The sequence below is a fragment of the Numida meleagris genome, chromosome 5 (genome assembly GCF_002078875.1).
Source record: "Numida meleagris isolate 19003 breed g44 Domestic line chromosome 5, NumMel1.0, whole genome shotgun sequence".
NCBI classification, from domain to species: Eukaryota; Metazoa; Chordata; class Aves; order Galliformes; family Numididae; genus Numida; species Numida meleagris.
In genome coordinates this window covers 49276148-49291083 of record NC_034413.1, presented here as the reverse complement: position 1 = coordinate 49291083, position 14936 = coordinate 49276148, and the positions used below count along the sequence as shown (strand labels likewise).

At 37.5% G+C, this 14936-nt stretch overlaps 1 protein-coding gene across 1 annotated transcript in view; it reads right to left on the bottom strand.

The window, feature by feature from the left end:
* Window positions 1-14936, bottom strand: part of LOC110400102 (titin-like) — a 243014-nt gene that overhangs the window by 67630 nt on the left and 160448 nt on the right. Inside the window, exons 161-189 of the mRNA XM_021399719.1 lie at window positions 14473-14588; window positions 14076-14375; window positions 13537-13836; window positions 13339-13444; window positions 12040-12236; window positions 11630-11935; window positions 11250-11528; window positions 10507-10806; window positions 10107-10409; window positions 9639-10013; window positions 9246-9548; window positions 8557-8856; window positions 8172-8468; window positions 7783-8067; window positions 7397-7690; window positions 6182-6481; window positions 5771-6079; window positions 5491-5681; window positions 4578-5007; window positions 3756-4064; window positions 3209-3357; window positions 3086-3118; window positions 2857-2986; window positions 2456-2755; window positions 2053-2370; window positions 1665-1961; window positions 1257-1556; window positions 285-599; window positions 41-189 (exon numbers count right to left, since the gene is read on the bottom strand). Of these exons, the coding sequence (XP_021255394.1) occupies window positions 41-189; window positions 285-599; window positions 1257-1556; window positions 1665-1961; window positions 2053-2370; window positions 2456-2755; window positions 2857-2986; window positions 3086-3118; window positions 3209-3357; window positions 3756-4064; window positions 4578-5007; window positions 5491-5681; window positions 5771-6079; window positions 6182-6481; window positions 7397-7690; window positions 7783-8067; window positions 8172-8468; window positions 8557-8856; window positions 9246-9548; window positions 9639-10013; window positions 10107-10409; window positions 10507-10806; window positions 11250-11528; window positions 11630-11935; window positions 12040-12236; window positions 13339-13444; window positions 13537-13836; window positions 14076-14375; window positions 14473-14588 (7591 nt within the window). The remainder of the gene's footprint in view (window positions 1-40; window positions 190-284; window positions 600-1256; window positions 1557-1664; window positions 1962-2052; window positions 2371-2455; window positions 2756-2856; window positions 2987-3085; window positions 3119-3208; window positions 3358-3755; window positions 4065-4577; window positions 5008-5490; window positions 5682-5770; window positions 6080-6181; window positions 6482-7396; window positions 7691-7782; window positions 8068-8171; window positions 8469-8556; window positions 8857-9245; window positions 9549-9638; window positions 10014-10106; window positions 10410-10506; window positions 10807-11249; window positions 11529-11629; window positions 11936-12039; window positions 12237-13338; window positions 13445-13536; window positions 13837-14075; window positions 14376-14472; window positions 14589-14936) is intronic.

The following is a 14936-nucleotide window of genomic DNA, read 5'->3' as shown; positions in this document are numbered from 1 at the left end:
TAGAGAAAAAAAAAACAGATTCTGTAAGTTTTCCACCTACCTTTTCCCATTCTTCCTTTCCTTCCTCTTTATACTCAACAATGTACCCAGTGATCCTAGAGCCACCATCCTTTAATGGTGGCGTCCACTCCAAGTCTACAGAAGATTTCGTCCAATCAGTAACTTTTGGAATAGGGGGGCCAGGTGGGGCTGAAAAATATCATCACACAGTTACAGCATAACAACATACTCTGTGTTCCCATTTGAGTATTTTCAAATTCAAAAATGGGAAACAAAATATTTACCAATAGGATCTCTAGCAATCGCTGGATCGGATGGCATGCTTGGTGGACCAACACCAGCTGCATTAATAGCGGATACACGAAATTGATATTCAGAACCTTCAATAAGACCAGTAACTTTGTATGAAACACCCAGTGCCATAGGTTTGATTGGGTCACGGTTAATCCTGGTCCATCTCTTTCCAGTAGTTTCTTTGCGCTCCAACCAGTAACCAGTAATAGGAGAGCCACCATCATGTTCTGGTTCTTCCCAGTTTACAGTCATAGAGTCACGTGTTATACTGCTAACTGTTGGTTTGTCACATGGACCAGGAACAGCTGGGGGAAAAAAAATTACAGATAGCTTGTAAAAAATTGCTACAGATAGATACCTAGAGCACAAAACAGACCTATGCAGTCTCATGATCATAGTTGCAGCACGTGACCCCTTCCCTCATTCAGCTTACCATCCCTTTTCACATAATATACTGTGAAACTACTGTGAAGTACCTTTCATTCTAATAACAATGCTCAAGAATGAGGGGTTTTTTTTGCTTCCTGGATCAGTACCTCATTTCAGCACCTGGCCTAACCCTGAGTTTTTAAAATATAGTTTTCTCTTGTCAGTCAAACATTTCTTCTACATCACTACTGCTCAGATTTCTCTTTCAAAACTGAAAGCAGTGAATTCCTGATCTATAAGATCAATAATGTCTCAAACACAGCAGAATGACCTAAATCTTGTAAGATAAAACCTTATTTGTATATTTACACCTTAATAAACTCAGAGATTTTATTTCAATATATTTAACAAGGAAAGTATTTTTAGGTACCACACAATTTTAAGTACTAACTACTACTGCTAGAATTCTTCAAGCTATTCTAGAAAACTTACTTCAGTGAAGAGAGAAAAAGAGTAGTGGTATTTAACAGATGTCATATACATATCAGGGTATGAAAACATCTGACATAATTTGAAAATATATTTCTACTTACTGAAAAGGTTTCTTGCTGTTTCTGGTTCACTGTCCAAAGGTTCTCCAATACCATACTTATTTTGTGCCATAATGCGGAACACATACTCATGGCCTTCCATCAACTTGGGAATAGTGAATAAGCATTCCTTGGGCTCATTAGTAACTGGTACCCATGTCCTCCTATTTGCTTCTTTTTTCTCAATAACATAGTTTGTAATCTTAGAACCACCATCATCTAATGGAGGGAGCCATGATATTGTCATTTTGTCAGCCAAAATGGATTCAAATTTAATTGGGCCCACTGGAGGTCCAGGACGGCCTAAAATACAAATTTTTATTAAAGAAGAATTAATTCAAACAGTATTCAAATGAAGTATCACACGAATTTTATCAATTTATGTAACATAAAAGAGTTCTTGATATCTACCCAGAACATTTAGTCTCATCTCCTTTGAAGCAGTTCCTAAATTATTTACAGCTGTTATAGTATATAAGCCTGTATCACTTCTGCGAGACTGCTGGATCAATAAAGTGCAAGAATCTTCACCAACAATCTTGTTGACATGTTGGTCATACGACACAGGTTTTTTGTCATCTGGTTTCTTTGGAGAAGCTTTTAGCCAAGTTAGTGCTGGGAAGGGTATGCCCTTTATCTTGGCCACAATGTTAACATCTGTTCCTTCTTCAACCTCCATAAATTCTTTGAGTTCAATAGATGGCGGGCCTACAATGAAACATTGAAAAAAGTTAGCATACAAAAATGCTTCATCACTGTAGAGTGGAATTTGTATTTATTGGTGTTAGCCACTACTTACATGTCTGGTCTTTGACAACAAGTGGACCAACAGTAGCTGAAGGCCTACTAGGACCTGCTATATTTACAGCCTTGACTCTGAATTCATATTCTCCACCTTCTATAAGATCCTCAACAGTAAACTTTGTTTCCTCCACATCACGTCTGTTGCATTGTTTCCAAGTCTCTTTCACTTCTCCAGTACGATCCCAGCGGAGACATTCAACATTATAATGAGTAACAGGAGCTCCACCATCATTCTTTGGTGGTTTCCATGTCAAGCTCACTGTGTTCTTGGTTACAAGGCCAATCTTTAATTTAATAGGCGGATCAGGAGGATCTTCAGAAAGGAAACAGAAACGTAAATAAATCCACTGTACAGTATCATCTGGTTTCAAATAACTGTTCATTTTGATTTCACTTACGGATTGGATCCCTGGCTGTGGTTCGTTGGATAGTTTCTGCAGGAGGGCCAACACCAAAACGATTTTCTGCACGTACCCGGAAGAAATACTCTTGACCAGATATGAGATCAGATACAACAAAGGAAGTGCTTCCACAGTTTGCATTGACTTTTGTCCAGGCTTTCCCATCGATAGTTCTTTTTTCTATAACATATCCTCTGATTCTGTCTCCACCATCATCATCTGGCATCTTCCATGAAAGTTTGCAACTACCTCTTGTGATATCACTTACTTTTAGGTCCTTTGGTGGACCTGGGACATCTGTTAAGGTAAAAGCATAATAGAAACAATGTTACATAAGTATGTAGGGGAAAAAAAACCCAAACCTACTATTTGAACATTTCAGTACGTGTAAGCCGTACCAAGAACATTGACTCTGATATGCGCTGTTTTTTGTCCTGCTTTGTTCTTTGCTGTAATACTGTATCGTCCAGAATGACTTCTGTTGCACTCAGGGATGATAATCACTGAACGTGTATCAGTTGCTTCCACCTGTAGATCATAGAAAGAAAGAGAAGTTATAGATCAACTTTAAATGTTTATGTTTGAAAAATTTTGCAATACTAAAGTTATAAAAATTGCTTGCTTTACCTGGGCTTCTTCAGGTACATTATGACCTCCCTCCTATAAATAAAGGGAAATAAAGTAAATATGAAAGGGTTGTACTTAAATGTCAAGAAATAGATGAAGAAAAAGGTTTTTTCTTTTACTGACCTTTGCTGTTGTCTTTGCTTTTCCTTCAAACTCCCAAAATGATTTTGGAACTGGACGACCTTTGATAACAGCTGGGATTTTAATTGTTGTGCCAGCACGACAAGAGAGAAAATCCTGTGCTCCAATATCAAGGAAGATTTCTGGTTCCTCTGCAAAAAAAAAAAAAAAAGTTAGTTAATAATTTTTCAGAGCTACTGAAAGTAAATTTCTGCCAGAACTAGTCTAAATCCCCAGATAAACATACGGAAAGGTGGTATGTGTAGAAAGTAAGCTGGGAATCATATAAATAAAAAAAAATGTTGCAATTTCATCATAAAATACAAAGTACTTCTGTACTATGGCTGTGGGTACTCATAAGTGTTCTCAGTAGATCATGCTCTAATAAGTTTTATCATGACACTTTCCAAAATGTCTCTCATCTTTTATTACATTCCTTTGCAATTATTTGCTTAATATTGACTCTGCTTGGGTGGCGTCCTGCTCAACCATTCACAGCAGTAGATAGGATTTAGATGTAAATATCTAAATTAATTTCTAGAACACTTACCTAAAATATCTTGGATAGGTATTTCAGATGTTGCAGGACTTGGTTCTGATTCTCCAGCAGCATTTACCGCTTTCACCCTAAATCGGTATTTTCTGAGCTCTTTCAAATTGGGAATAACACATTCACAAGTGGGAAAGAGTTTGTCTCCTTCATTCACCTTTTTCCAATCAGTACTACCTTCATCTTGCATTTCAACAATATATCCTTTTATTGGGCTACCACCATCCTTTTGTGGAGGCTTCCATGCAAGAGATACAGATGATTTGGTTTTGTCTTTGATCTCTGGACAAGATGGTGGGCCAGGCACAACTTGTAAAACAAGAGCGAGGAAAAGCAAAAATTATCTGCGAGTTAGTATTTGCCTATATTTTTCTAAAGAGTTTATAGAAGCACGCAAACATTTTCAGTGGTTTTCTGCTATACATAGAGCATATAATCCTAGAATGTGCATAATAATTACATATTTTACATATATTACTGAGCAATACTTTAGGTAAAAGGCACAAACATTGAACTCTAACAGTGAAGAAAAGTAATTATATAAAAATCTGATACTGAACTCAAAACAGCTATTCTTGGTAATATTTGCAATGGTATAATCACAGTTTTATGTATATAAAGGAAAGGGTAAAAGTTTAAATAAGCTAATTATTTTAAAACCAGTGAAAAATAGAAAATTAGGTAACTACTTTGCATCAACATAATATTTTTGGTTTAATGAAAACAAAGCATTTGATTAATTGCACTAAATTAAATGTTAACAAAAGTACCACATTCTAGTGTGATACAGACCTTAATAGTAGTCACAAATTTTATACTTACATATGGGATCTGCTGCTAAAGCAGGATCTGATGGTTCACTGGGAGGGCCAATTCCAGCAAGATTTTCAGCCATAACTCTGAATTGATATTCAACACCTTCAGCCAAGCGAAGCACATTGTACTCTAAACCTTTCACAGATGGTTTCGTTACTGGAGCCCTATTAACACGTGACCAGTAGACACCTCCCACCTCTCTCTTCTCCAACCAATAGCCAGTTATTGGGCTGCCACCATTGTCCAAAGGAGGCTCCCATGCCACCAGCATTGATGACCTAGTGCGATCTAAAATTTTTGGCTTTCCAGGAGGTCCAGGAAGGCCATAGGGATCCTTAATAACAACTTTTTCTGAGAGGCATTCATCACTTATTCCATATTTGTTTACAGCCCGGACTCTAAATTGGTATTTTTCATTTGTTGCAAGATTCCACACCTGAAAAATAAGATTTTAATCAGTATGTAGTTATTTTCAGAATAAACTTATTTGTTGCTATTCAGGGGGTTTTAGCTTTGGATTCTGTCTTGGAATCTCACTGATACACTGATGTGTATGCAGCTACATAGCTGTATGCAGTGCCCTAGGTATAGTCTTACTTCATGTGCACAGGATCAAATGTAAATAAAAATGTCATCAGGTTTCACTTTGCAGTTGGTAAAGCTACAAATAATACTGGAAAATGGAAAAGAAGATGTCTTCTGAATTCATATGAGATTAAACAGCGAATGAGAACAATTTATTTTGTTTTGTCACATGAGGAAAATACGTACACATAGTATGTATGTTCATAGTTGGGCAATGTGCATCCAGTAATTATGCACTTTAAGTGGACCACCAGCACAGGTATCTATGCAAGAAGTAGTTTTCATTTAATGCATGCTGTCATAGTGAAGTATATAATAAAAATAATAAAATTACCCCAAATCTTCTGTCTACAGCAGTGTTGGAGACTTCTTCCCACTCTGACTTCTTCCTACTAGCATCACGTTTCTCGATAATGTAATGGGTAATTTCACTACCACCATTATCAAGAGGTGCATCCCATGTTAAATAGCACGATTCTGCCTTAATATCAGAAACAGCAAGGTTTCTTGGTGGAGAAGGACGATCTATATGAGAGTAAGAGAACATAGAACTGCATTAAGAGAAAGACAAAAACCTTTTACTGTGCCATTTTATTAAAATGTCATATCCTTACCATACACTTCAACATGCACATTGCGAAATGCAGTGCCAAGACGATTGGAAGCTCGCACAGTGTAAGTGCCTTTATCATCTCTCACAGCTGCAGGCATGCTAAGTTCAGTTTTTGCCTCACTTCTCGATACTTCTTCCTTGGTTATCTTAAGTGCACTGGATGTTTGGTCAATTAAAACTTCATTCTTGTCCCATTCAATCTTTGGCATTGGCAGTCCAGTCACATCAGCAGGAATATTAACTGGTTCTCCTGCCTTCACTTTGATAGTATCTCCTCTTACAGCCAAGCGTAATGTGACAGTTGGAGGTACTGAAAAGCAGAAAAAAAAAGATAGTGAAGTTAGGGATGAAACAGAAATCGTATTGCATTGTTTTTAAGATATTTATATGGATTTCTTTAAGCTAGATATACCTTCATCATCTTGTATAACTACATTGAGGGGCAATGATGGTTCACTCTCTCCAATCTCATTAACAGCTTTGACACGGAATTCATACATATGGAGTTCATCAAGTTTTTCAACGAGAAGAGATGTGGTTGGACAGAGCCTTGGGTTCACTCTTTCATAGTCCTTTGAATCATGTCTCCTCTTCTCAACAATGTATCCTAAGATAGGACTACCACCATCACTACGTGGAGGCTTCCAATCAAGTGTAATGGTTGACTTTGTCCTCTCTGTGTACATGAATCTCTCAGGTGCTGTTGGAGGACCTATTAACACAGATAAATCATAATGAAGAAAAATATAAAATAAAATTTCAGTTACTCTGCAAGTAATGCCCTCCCATTTATTTCCATGGAAATTACAACAGATACAAAGAGTATAATAACATTATTTGATAGAGCAAATTCTCAGCTACAAAACACTACTTTTCACCAGTCATCACCATTAACTATGCATTTTTGCCAGCTATGTACAAGAGCCTGCATGCTGTGCTCATAAAAATCTGAACCAGAGGAGGTAACACACTTTCACAGCTGCTGTGCTGTGATGGCTGGTGGGAAAATACTGCCCATGCAGTCCAGTTTTCATTGTGGTAACATCCACTGTTTGTTGTCCACAAATACTCAGCAAGCACAGATGAATGACAATGGCTGCAATTTTTTCTGCGTGGAGGAATTCAGTTCCACACCTTTACTTTATATGCACTTTCATGTCAGATGGCATTTTATCAGTCTGTCCCTCTGCTGCCATCTGTCACATGGCAACAAAATTTAACAGAATGTTGGTATGAAGGTTCAACCTCTATTACCGTACCACCAACATCTGCCTCTGATGTCATGGGCCAGCATAATAAAATAGGAAGCATTACTTTTGGAGCAGTCATCGATATTTTAAATTAGATGACTACAGTAGCTACAATAGCTGTGGTTCTTCAAAGTCATATCTTTCATATGCAGAATATTCGAATATGTTTATGGATAGTAGAAAGTTTATAATGTATGTGGTTGAAATGGCAACAAGCAGTATCTCAGTAGACACTGGAATTTTATTACATAAAGAGACATAGTACTTCTACACTCTCTCTGTTTCAGAGATCTGAGTTAAGTAAATAAACTGTGAAAGGCAGAGAAGTTTTCCAGATAGGGAGAAAGAAACAACAAATCACAAATTAGTTATCTTACCTAATGGATCAACTGCAAGAATGGGTCCTATTTCAACAGCTGGACCGGTACCAAACTTGTTCTTGGCACTGACACGAAATTTATATTCCTGCCCTTCAACTAGACCTGTAATATCACATTTAGATCTTTCTGTGTCGATAGCTAGTCTCCATGTGTGCATTTTGGCATCTTTCCGTTCAACAATAAAGCCTATGATATCGCTGCCTCCATCATCTTCAGGATCAGACCAGTTAAGCAAGCACATCTTTCTGTTTGTGACCACCGGCTTTAGGTCAAGGACTGGTCCAGGAACATCTGAAAAAATAAAATCAAACAAGTAGGATAAAGCCCAAAGATTATTTCACCAAAAGAGATGCTCAGCTGATTTCAGAAAATATTTTTCTTACCAAATACTTCTACTCTGGTTCCCGCTGATTTGGAACCACTACTGTTTGTAGCAGTAATTACATATCTTCCATGGTCTTTCCTCAGTGCATTCTTAATGGTTAATTCTGATTTTGTGCCAACATTTTCAATAATAACTCTATCTTTGTCCAATTCACCTTCCTCCACAGTCCATACAATGGTGGGAGTAGGACGCCCTGTCACAGTAGCGGGAATTTTAATAGTTTGCCCAGCCATGATTTGAATGCCTGCTTTGACAGAAACATCCAGCTCAACAGTAGGAGGCTCTGAAGAAGAGAAGAGAGAGAAATGGTTCGTTAGTTCAAGGGAGAGATCCAAGTATAGCTTTTAGGCAGCTGGAAAATTTTTCAAAATATTATAATTGCAATACCTCGAGGTTCTGCAACTGTTATGGGTTCAGTTTCACCAGGTGGTCCTTCACCAGCTGCATTAAGTGCAGTAACACGAAGTTTATAGTCCGCACCTTCTCTGACTTCTTTAACAGTATACTGTCGGACCTTAATGGGTTTCTCTGTGCAACGTGACCACTCTTTTGTTCCCATTAGTTGTTTGTATACATGGTAACCAGTGATATCTCCACCACCATTATACATAGGAGGTTCCCATTCTAACTCGATAGAAACTGAGGTTGTATCAGCAACCCTTGGAATGGGTGGACCAGGTGGCACTATAAAATAAGATACGTAAGTCAAAGTTAAAGGTTACGAATCCTATTCTGTCACTAGTCTGCTAGCACATTTTGTTAAGCTACTTACTTATTGGGTCCTGTGCAGTTTTTGGATCTGACGGTGGACTAAATTTACCGGGGCCAGCTGCATTTTCAGCACAAACTCTAAAGATATAGGTTAACCCTTCCAAAAGTCCTTCAACTTTTAATTCCAGAGCATTCACAAGGTTCCTGTTGACTCGAGCCCAATGAGTGCTATTAATTTCACGTTTTTCAATCCAATATCCTATGATTGGGCTGCCATTGTCTTTTGGTTCATTCCATTTAACCAACATACTGTTGCTGGTAACATCTTCCACATCAGGCTTATTAGGTGGATCTGGTGGAGCTGAAAAAAATATTACAGTTTTGTAATCATTGCTGTCCTATTCAGAATTTACTCAGCGAAGAGAGAACAAATACAGGAGAAACAACTAATTTTAAGGAAGTCTTAATTATCTTACTTTCTTTGATTCCTAACTATAACCAGTCATCAAACTTAAGGTGCTTTTCTCTTTTGGTAAAAATATGACTGTTATTCTTACTTCTTCATGGTGGAAATTACAATGCTTTTCAATATTTCCCTTCATATCCACAGTTTAAAAAATGCAATAAGTAATAATTGCATTGTCCAATTCTCTTCAGGGAAACTTCCACATGGATGAAACTGAGTGTTCTAAGAGTCTGTAGATTAATAGTGGTTTTCAGAAAAGATTGTATTTCAAAATTAAAACTTACAGAAAGGATCTTTTGCTGTCACTGGTTTTGAAACACATGGTGGCCCTGCTCCAACTCTATTTTCAGCAAAGACACGGAAGAGATATTCTTTGTCTTCAATCAGTTTTGTTACATGGAATTTACAGTGCCTGAGTGTTGAACTGACAGTAACCCAGCCCATTTCAGCTTTTGTGTTGTCTTTCTTTTCCAGTACATAGTTCAGTATTTCGCTTCCACCATCATCAAGGGGAGGTTCCCACTTGCAAATGAGAGAATTTTTCCTCATGTCTTCAAATACTAAGTTGACTGGAGGCCCAGGAGTATCTGTTAGTAAAGCAAGAAAAAATGATGAACACTCATGTACTTCACTTCTCACTCAGTGCTTTGAACAAGTAGCTGATTACGAGTACACACCTAACACATTAACTTCACAGGACGCTTTTGCAACACCGTGATCATTTTCCACTTTAATTGTAAATGTGCCATGGTCAGCTCTGATGGAGTCACGAATTGATAGCACAGATTCTCCTTCTTTATGGTTGTCAATACTCATACGTTCTGGCAGTGAAAGCTGAAAAGGTTCCTCTTTTTCAGCTTCGCCCTTCTTCTTCCTAGTATATGTTGTTACTCTCTTTTTGATTTCCTCTGGTCTGATAACTTCATCATTCCTCAGCCAAGTGATAGATGGATAAGGTGACCCTGAAATATGTGCCTCAAGTACGATCTCATCACCTTTCTTCACCTCAAGGCCAGACTGCAGGTTTGCAGCAAGGAAGACTTTGGGAGCCTCTGTAATAACATAATGACAAATGAAGAGTAGAATCCACCCATGTTTGAGGATGAATGGCAATCACAACAAACAATCAAATATGCAATTCATACCAATTGGATCCACAGCTTTCACAAAAGGAGTAATCCGAGAAGGTTCACTAATGCCAGCGGCATTCTCAGCACGAACACGAAATTGGTATTCCTTCCCTTCCTCAAGACCTTTCACTGGATAGGTTAATAGAGGTACAAGATATTCATTGCATCTTTCCCACATCTCCTTGCCCTTAGCAAGCTTTTCTATTATGTAGCCCATAATCTTGCTTCCACCATCAAATAGTGGTGGTTTCCATGTAAGTGTTACTGATTTTGATGTTGGATTATGGACCTCAAGGTCAACAGGAGGATCTGGAGGCTCTGTGAAACAATAGAATAAGAGGTATTAGATGAGAGAAGAGCACATTAAGGTTTTAGTTAAAATTCATCATGCTAGGTCACTAAGCAGTAGACTTACGTTTTGGATCTTCTGCAATAATTGGGTTTCTTAGTTCAAGATATTCACCTCCTCCAATTTTATTGACAGCCTTAACACGGAAGTAATATTCACTGTTTGGGATAAGATCTTTAACTTGCCATGAGAGTTTATTTTCGCCAGACATAACTGGGATATATGTTCTACGACCAGCTTCTCTGCGTTCCAGAACATAATGCAGAATAGGAGTACCACCATCAAAGTCTGGAGGTTCCCAGGTTACCTTACAAGAATTCTTAGTTACTTCACTTGCCTTAATGTCTTTACACTGTCCAGGTGGACCTGCAATTATAATAATAGTTAATTAATATAACAATTAACTAAATAGAAGGGAAATGTATTCCTACAAATACACAATTATACTGCATTTCATTGCGTTGCAGAAGGCAGACCAAAACCACAAATGCTGGCTACACAGCATATATAGGCACTTATGTTCCTAAAGGTGAAAAAATAATCATGATTCTTACAAGCTTTTTAAAATTTATATGATGATTATTCATAATAATTGAGCTTTAAGCAGACACAGACTACTAATATCAATTTAGAAGAAAGTGTACATTTGAAGAGATTTTGTAATATTAATGCAATTAAGGCTATTTACAGAATGTCTGAATTGAAGTGATAACTCCATATGGCAAAAAAGGGATTTTCTAGTACTTCCATCAGTTAGTGGGCTCAAACAGAGACAGGCATCTCTCCCAGAATGGAACATGTCTAGTTACCTATGACTTTGACGTTGACAGAGCCAGTTGTTGATGCCAATTTGTTCTCCAGTGTAATTGTATAAACACCAGCATCAGCGTGAACACTGTCTATGACTTCAAGCAATGCAGAAGTGTAGTCACTCTTCATCGTTGTTCTGTCACCAGCTTTCAACTCTTTGCCATCTTTGTGCCATGTGATAGTTGGGGAGGGAACAGCTCTGAAGGGTACAGGGATACTTAATTTTTGTCCTTTAACAACAACAATGTCATGAGTTTTTAGATCAATGGTTGGATTACCTGTAAAAGTAAATATATTATTATTATAAATTTACCGAACACTAAAGACTTTTTTTTCAGTTATCAGTTATGTAGATTTCAAAAAGGAAATCTGTTCTTACAGTCTGGGTCCTTGGTAACAACTTTTTCTGAGACGTCTGATGGCTCACTAGCTCCAACAGCATTGACCGCTCTGACTCTCAGCACGTATTCCTTGTCTGGAACAACACCTTCCTCCACTTTGCATTTTAGATCTTTTATTGGACGAGAATTGATTCGCATCCATTTTTCTGTTCCTGCTTCACACAACTCAACATTGTACCCAATAATAGGACTTCCACCATTCTTCTCTGGTGGCTTCCATGCAATGCAAATATGATTTCGACCTGCATCTGTGACATGTAAATCCTGAGGAGGTGAAGGAGGGCCTGTAAGAATAAAAAAGATTTGTGTTATTTTTCACTCAGAATATCTGTTCTAGCAAATACATTACTTCCACAGTCCATACACTGTATGTTATAATACTACTTACTTGTTGGATCTTCAATATGAATGAGATCAGTTGGTTCACTGGGATGACCACAGCCAGCTTCATTTTCTGCACGAACCTGGAACTGTACATCTATACCTTCGATGACATCAGTCACTCTGAAATTGCAGTCTGGGCCAGCTGTCTTGCCAGCTTTTACCCAGCGGGTGGCTAGTTTTTCTTTCTTTTCAATAACGTATCTGAATAAACAGGGACAAATAGTACCAGGCACGTCAAATATGAACATTTCAGATTTCATGTTCATTTAAATAGTGTGAGATTGGAATGGTTTGGTCAATGTAAAAATAAAGATACTCACTGCTGACAGACTCAGTGAGCTTTATTTCATGTATCAGCAACACAGTCCTAATAGCCCTAGTAGGTGTTAGATGTAGTGGGGTTGCCATTGATGACAGAGTAAATTTGGAGAGCCTATTACTGAACTTCTGTTGTGTTCTTGGGTTTTGTAGAGCTGCAGAGGTGAAGGAAAGAACTCCCATGCTACATTTATATATTTGCTAGTTCAGACAGCAGTGGATAAATTCTACTGAAAATATCTGCAGATATTATCTATGAATACTTCAGTTGTCTAAATTCTGTTTACAATAACATATGGGAAGGTAAGGAAGATTAAATGATTTATGTTGATTCAAGCAGATCTTTGTAGTTGTCAGTTTGTTTAGGATATACTTATTGTGAATGGGAAGAAGAGGAATAGTGAAAATATATAGAGAAAAATTTAACTCATATTCAAGGTAAATTTCAGGGAAGAGATACTTGAGAAACTAAAGAAAAGGAGAATTTAGAAGAAACCAAAAGGAGGAAAATAGTCTGCTTGAGAAGTGGAATAAAGAGAATAAACATAAAAAAGATGGCGCTTTGTACTAGCTGTGTGTGTATAGCTTTAATGACAAACTCAGGCAAAAGAAAAATGTGACAATATTATTTGGTAGACCGGGAAAAGTAGCTAGAGCTCCACCTAGAGCTGGAGACTATGTCTGCCTTAAAGCTTGTTTGATTTCGTATACAACTCAATTTCATCTGATTTAATTAGATGCTTTTTTTGAGGATGTTTTGACACATTCATTGTTTATGCACATTAGGTCATTTCTGTTTATATACTTTCCACTTCTAAAATCAAACTCTTACTCGCTGCAACCATAAAATTGCTTCTTTCACATAAATTCACCTCTTTTTCATATAAAATGTGTCCACTTAAAATTTAAAAATTTTGACAGAAATGTATTCCTTTATGAAAAAATAATCCACAGAAAACACTACACAGTCATGAAATGAGCTTACCTTTGAATTGGTCTGCCACCATCATTCTTAGGAGGCTCCCATTTCAAATCAACATGACCTTTTGTCACTTCAACTACTGTTAGAGCATATGGCGGGCCAGGGGTTGCTAAAGAAAATACATACACAAATGAGTGAAAAAGGAACCCACGAGAAGTGAGCTATTCCATCAATCACTCTGAAAGCAAATCTCAAACTTACTGAAAGTATCTTTAGCAAGCACTGAATCTTCAATTTCACAATAGTCACTTTGCCCAATAGCATTTTCAGCAGCCACACGGAAAACATACAATGAGCCTTCAGTCAGTGGGCTCACTGTGTACTTGGTATCTTTCACGGTTGTATCAACAGTCTGCCAGCCTTTTCTCCGTACATCTCTCTTTTCAACAATGTAGTTGGTAATTGGGGAACCCCCATCTTTTTCTGGCACTGTCCATTTAAGATCTGCTGTGTTTTTAGTAATATTAATAACCTCAAGCCACCGAGGTGGTGAAGGAGGATCTGTAAAATAATAATAGAAGGAAAAGCAGGTTGCTATCTGGCCCAGCAAAGATCCTGGAAGATGGAGAATAATACTGAAACTATAAAAACTTTGTATTTTCTTAGATGAACCAGGGTAGATTTTAATATTCGGTAAGTCTGGAAATGTTCACTTGGTGCACAGAGATAGGCAGACATGGGGCTTTCTAAAAAAGACAGAATGTACTTGCAGAAACAGCACATTCTGAAACAATACTTACACAGCCTCTCCTTGCACAGCACAGGGTCACTGGGTTCACTGGGCTCACTCTCTCCAGCCTTGTTCACAGCTCTTACACGGAATGAATATTCTTGTTTCTCCATAAGCCCTTTGAGGAAGTGTTCAGTTGTTGGAACACCTTCAGCCACTCTCACCCACTCATCTGTTCCAGTCTTTAATAGTTCAATGATATAGGATTCGATCTTTGCCCCTCCATCGTGTTCTGGCTTTGTCCAGTTCAGGAATAATGATGTTTTGCCAACATCTTTCACTGTTGGCTTTCCAGGGGGCCATGGTGGATCTAGACAAGAGTCCAATATTAATTAAATGATTGAAAAAAAAAACAAAACTTTTTTTTTTGTTGTTAAATTAGAACATTCAAAATATGTTTATTATACCAATTGGGTCTTTCACTAAGATTGGCTCTGTTTCCTTGCTTGGTTTTCCAGGTCCTGCAAGATTCTCTGCCAAGACACGGAACTTGTATTTCTTCTTATTTGTAAGACCTTTAACTCTGGAAATCAAAATTAAGCTTGATTAAAACAATCCACACATTAACTCTTACCTAAAACAATATCTTCTATATTCTTTATATTATAATTTACTTAGAAAAAGTGAAAATAACCAAGTTACTGCTAATGATGTTACATGAAACATTCAAAATAGGCATATTGCCAACAGCAAAATCCTGTGCTGTGATGTAGAAATCGTGTTGAGAGCCATCTTGCATTTCTGTTTGTAGTATGACTGTTAGTTAATGCGAATGTCAGGAGAAAAAAATGGGATGTTGGCAAATTGATGCATAATATGGTTTTGTTTACTATTTTTGAATGTCTTACAAGTAATCACAAAGCATGGAAGT